Source organism: Phragmites australis, chromosome 8 (assembly GCF_958298935.1).
Source record: "Phragmites australis chromosome 8, lpPhrAust1.1, whole genome shotgun sequence".
In the NCBI taxonomy this organism is placed as follows: Eukaryota; Viridiplantae; Streptophyta; class Magnoliopsida; order Poales; family Poaceae; genus Phragmites; species Phragmites australis.
Genome location: NC_084928.1, coordinates 27222672 through 27227735, shown reverse-complemented (window position 1 = coordinate 27227735; position 5064 = coordinate 27222672). Strand labels below are relative to the sequence as shown.

The 5064-nt window shown below is 50.3% G+C and overlaps 1 protein-coding gene across 1 annotated transcript; it reads right to left on the bottom strand.

Annotated features, from left to right (window-relative positions):
• Positions 1-2027: 2027 nt before the first annotated feature.
• LOC133927699 (protein MAINTENANCE OF MERISTEMS-like) lies at positions 2028-4727 on the bottom strand. The gene is made up of 6 exons (XM_062374127.1): positions 4089-4727; positions 3777-3930; positions 3324-3699; positions 2836-3246; positions 2376-2389; positions 2028-2061 (listed from the first exon to the last, which is right to left on the bottom strand). The coding sequence occupies exons 2-6, from the start codon at positions 3926-3928 to the stop codon at positions 2028-2030; spliced, it is 987 nt and encodes a 328-aa protein (XP_062230111.1). The 5' UTR covers positions 3929-3930; positions 4089-4727.
• Positions 4728-5064: the final 337 nt, after the last annotated feature.

Below are 5064 nucleotides of genomic sequence, written 5' to 3'. Positions count from 1 at the left end.
CTTTCCCTTTCGGAGGGCATCGGGACCTGCCGCCTTAGCACGGCGGGCTCTCTCCCGCTTCCTTTCCCTCTCAGCCTCCCGAGCCTGAGCCACGGTACGGTCGTGCGCCGCCTTCCTCATACGCTCTTCTTCCTCCCGCTTGAGGCGAAGTTCCTCTTGCTGTTGCTCGTACTCCCAACGTGCGTACTCTTCCCTTCTCCACCTCATGTTCATGTCGACCCACTACTTATGTGAGTCATTTTGCTCATTGTCAAGCCACTGAATAAAATCACAGAGCGGTGGAGGGGACTGAACAAATGGAACAAGATGAGCAGTTAGTAAAAGAGGGTGCGAAATCGGAAGAGATGAGGTGGATATCTGTTACCGTACCGGTCGATAACCAGTTGTTGCATGTCGAGGCTTGTCATACTCGTAGTTGGCACACATGAAGAAGCGCAGCCCATAGGTGTATGAGATGTCCTGCGACTCGCGGAGCTTACAAAGGTCACCACATAAGCACATTGGTGGTTCGAGACCTTCAGGTATGGTAGTCCCCCAATATTTCTTTGGTGGGCTTGATGGAGCTGAGGAAGACATTGCACTTGAGAGATATGAGAAATGAGTGATGCTTCAACGTAAGGAGGTTCGACTATTTATAGTTGGGGGAGGCAGGAGCACTGGATTTGCTCTTGAAGAAAGGAGTGAGGGCAGGGGCGTAGCTGGTGGCAGGAGCATCGGATTCCATCTTGAAGAATGGGAAAGTTGTGTCATTGATCATGGTCAAAGATTCCACATTTATTAGTACCCGTGTTGTCATTTATTGTTTGGAAAAAGCTGGGTAGTGTTGTCACGTCTTGTTTAAAGCCTGCGCAAGGAGGCATGTGTTGTCAAGTCATGGTTAAAGTTTAGTAGTGTGGTCACTTCTTCATTGAACGTGTCTGAATACGAAATGCATTTACGACATGCTAAGTCGACCATACAAAGTAAACGTGTCTGAATACATAGGAGTACATCACGAAGCGAATATGCATATGTAAGTTACATAAAATGTAAAATTCTAGTGCTGCCTCCCTCGTTGCCGTCGCCCGTGCGCCCCATCATGGTCCCGATGCCGCTGGCTAACCCTCACGTGACCCCTGGAGTAGGTGAGGGGGTCGGGTGGACCGACGTGTCTAGTAGGCCTAGTAGGGACCACCGGTGTCGAGGCCTCGTCCTGCGTGGGCTGTGTCCGAAGGGGAGCACTGGAAACCTGGGAACGCTGGAGGACGTCGTAATCAGGTGTGCCCCCGAAGAAGTCACGGACGAGGTCGTATGCGGCGTCCGGGCCAGCCTCATCCTCCTGACTAGGGTAGGAGGACTGTGAAGGCTACGCATGCGTCCATGTGTACTGGCTGGAGGGGCCTACGAACAAATAATCACGTTAGATACGAATAATGTGGTATTGAAAGTAGTAGTAAAAATTGTATAATTGTACCTACGTGGTACGACGGTGCAGCAGAAGAAGGCCACGCTGTCGTGCCGTAGTATGACTTGTACGTTGCGGGCGGGGTCGGGCGTGCCGTAGAAGAAGACGGACCGGCCTCGTCACCGAAGTAACCTGAGCATAATATTAACTTATTTTGCTGAAAGTATTACAAACTAGGATGAAGGGTGCCGCCAGTATCTGAGGGTGGATGCACAGGGCTCGATCTACGAGGCTGCGTCGAGACTTGTGCAGGCGGACCTAATGAAAGTTTAATAATAAGTAAAGGATATTGTTCAATATTATTCAAAAGTATAATTCGTACCAAGTTGCTCCGAGCCTCCATGACGTGGTAGAAGCAGTCGTGTGGGTGCCGACACGGATGAACGACGGTGCACGTCTGACGGCCGAGACGACTCGGCGTGGACACCACTGGACCTGGGAGGCACCCCTGCTACATCTGTGGTAGATCGGTAGAAGGTAAGCTTCAAGGGACGCGCTGTCTTGTCGAAAAACCGCTTAATGAAGCTCGCAACATCCGACGCACTTAGGTGGTGCCCTTGCCAGAGGCGGTCCATGGCACCAGCTACATCCATATGTACATAATAAACGATATCTGCCTGCGGATACGAACAGAAGTAAACAATTACAGTATACGGTTATATTCGTTCAATATGGACTACTGACTTCAAAAAATAACTTACTGCTAATGCGGCGTCCTCGTCCCAATGCACCGGGTATGCCTCCATTGTCGACGCGATGTGGGGCCAGACACCCTCTGGGGTGTAGGTGACACGTGTGCGTGTACGTGGAACGTACCACTGTAGGTACTCGTTGAAGTTCCGAGCCTCCTCCACGACATCCTGTAGCACTTGGGCCTATGTTGCCACGTAAGGGGCCAAGCGCTCTACCCAGAGGTTGCCAGCTGGCTGGCCTTTCCGTGTATACCTGCATTTGAACCACGGTAAATGTAAGTCACAGTAAAACGAAGGTTGCGAAAACTATAATTTTGCATATGTACCTGTGGACTTGCACGGGGACGGTACGGATGTGGACAAGAGGGAATGCCTGATGACGGCCAAACTACCGCATGACGCGGTGCGGTGAGTACTCTTCGACGTAGATGTCGAAGATAAGCGGCGCCTTCGTGAGCCAGTACTCCTCGTCATGGGTACATAACGGTGACAAACCCAATCCTGCACGCCCCTGCACGGCCAAGATGCTGTATGACTCCCATACCACGTCGTCCGGACGTAGCCTGTCGAACTGGGTAGAAAATGCTCGTACACGCTGCGAGGCTGCTCGTGCGCCCAGTGTGGCTACGTGACAAACATCAATACAAATCTTTAGAGGGAAAATGAATACGAAGGAAATTGTTAATGTAAAATACGTACCCAACGATGGCACCACATCGAGGCCATAGTAGGCGCGTCCTCGTTCGGCTCACCGTACCATTCCTCTGGGTACGGGGAGCGGTCCACCACCGGCCTGCATATGGAGAAATGCTCGTATGACCATAGCTGCAGAAGAAGTGGACACCCGGCGAAAGTGGCTAGTGGCTCTTTCTTCGTGCACGCGTCGCAGAGCGCCCGATACGTCGCAGCAAGAACAACGGATGCCCAACTGAACTGCGGTACATCCTCCGCATCAGCGTCCGCTATCAACCGGGCGTACGGCACAAGCGTCCTGGCAACCAGGTGGCCTTGGCCACTAGTGAACATTACCCACCCAAACAACCAAAGCAGGAAGGCCTCCAAATGCCTGGAGACCGCGTATGCGTTGGCATGTGGGTGTATGTACGCCGGCTGCAAATATGATTGGTGTCAAAAACGAGCATTACTACATACTATATTAGTATTTGATAGGTTGTATGGTACCGTACCTGGAACTGTAGGATCCACTTCTTCGTTGGCCCTCGTGCATCGGACAAGAACTCAGGCACGTAGGGGGGTGCGTCCGCCTTTCGCTCCACCGGGCCAAAGCGCTGATGCATGTCGCTGATCCAGTCAGCCTGCATATCGATGACCCCAACCGCAGCTCCCGCGCAAGGAAGGCCTAAGAGGTAGGCTACGTCTTGCAAGGTTGGGGTCATCTCGCCGCACGGGAGATGTAATGTATGTGTCTCCGACCTCAATCGGTCGACCAGTGCTGCTATCAGCGACCGATCAAAGTAGAAATGACGGGCCGCAACCTCGGGGTTCTCCATCGATCGGGCCTCGACCAACCGGCAAAGCGGTAGGAGTCCGGCCGCTGCCAACCTATAAGTGTTGCAGTATATCAATAATATGGAACAACATCAGTGATATGGCGATTTCGTATCAAATTATCGAAGTACCTGTGCTTCCATCGCTCGTCTATCGTCAGCAGCTCTCCAGGGCCCCGTGGTCGAAACACTCCTAGCTCCGTCTGGTGCTCGACGGATAAGAAGCTGCGATACTTCTTGTCCACGGCAGGGTCTAAAAGCTCGGGGGTCGCAGGGTCAGCCATATCTGCATTTGAAAGACATGTACATTAATACATTGTTAAATAAATACAGTTACAATATACTTTGAATGCAAATTAACTATATCACTATATGCAACATTAACGAATATTAAAATGGTACAAAACGAGCACAACAAACGAGCATAACGCACATAAAACTCACCTAGACAACAGGTGCATCACCTGATGCATTTTTGGGACAATACTTGTACGTGTGACCTATTTCATTGCACTGACTGCATCGCTTCATCCTAGGGCCAGCCTCGGATTCATCCATATCGTTGCGAATCCGACGAATTTGTCTTTGGCCAGGTGCGTTCTTCATCTTTTCCAAATCAGGCACATATATTCTTGTAGGCCCTGGATTACTTGTAAAAGTGTCAACAATGCCGTAACCATACAGCTTCTGGTTCCAGGTGTTGAGCATTTGATCTTTCATAAAATACTTTGACACATATTGCCTGGGAAGCATATGGTGCTCCGCACACGCAGCTATGACGTGTGTACAAGGTTTGTGGAGTAATTGTGGCTTCTGACAACTACAGATGCATGTCCCACTCCTTAGCACACACTTTTGAACATGCCGCTCACGTCTACCCCCCTCCGACCCTTATCCCGACACAGGACACTGAACCTGTGCTCCGCAGTGCCCTCTTGATTTGCGCGATGCATGTGGGCCTTCTTATTAGCCTTCTCCATGTACTCACATAGCATCTGTCCGTAAAGCATACGATTGTCCTCCATTACAACCTTAGCAGCTGCATACCGATCAATAAAGTACTTACATGTCCCATGCAAAATGCCTTCTACAATTTCAACTAGTGGTAGGGACCTCATTCCTCGCATGACCCAGTTATAAACCTCTGCAAGATTTGTAGTCATTACTCCGTACCTTGCACCACCACTGTCGTACAACAGAGCCTATTTTTCATTTGGCTCATTACGTATCCACTGTGAGAAGCTCCTAATAGATGAGCCTGATCTCCTTACAATCTGCGAAGTATCGGTTGGAAGAGGTTCGAGAGCTATTGGTTCATCACCGTTAGGTGCAGCCTCCGCAGTTTGTTTTAGAGTCAGTTCATCAAGTCTTGTCCATAGTGCATTGAACTTACGTTGCTAGTTTTGACTACACAACTTCT

Bases quoted from the DNA above. Each gene is read 5' to 3' on its own strand.
- LOC133927699 (XM_062374127.1), bottom strand. From the start codon at position 3,928: ATGGCTGACCCTGCGACCCCCGAGCTTTTAGACCCTGCCGTGGACAAG. The intron at 3,700-3,776 runs GTACTTCGATAA...CAACACTTATAG, and splicing joins GACGAGCGATGGAAGCACAG to GTTGGCAGCGGCCGGACTCC. The intron at 3,247-3,323 runs GTACGGTACCAT...TCATATTTGCAG, and splicing joins AGTGGATCCTACAGTTCCAG to CCGGCGTACATACACCCACA.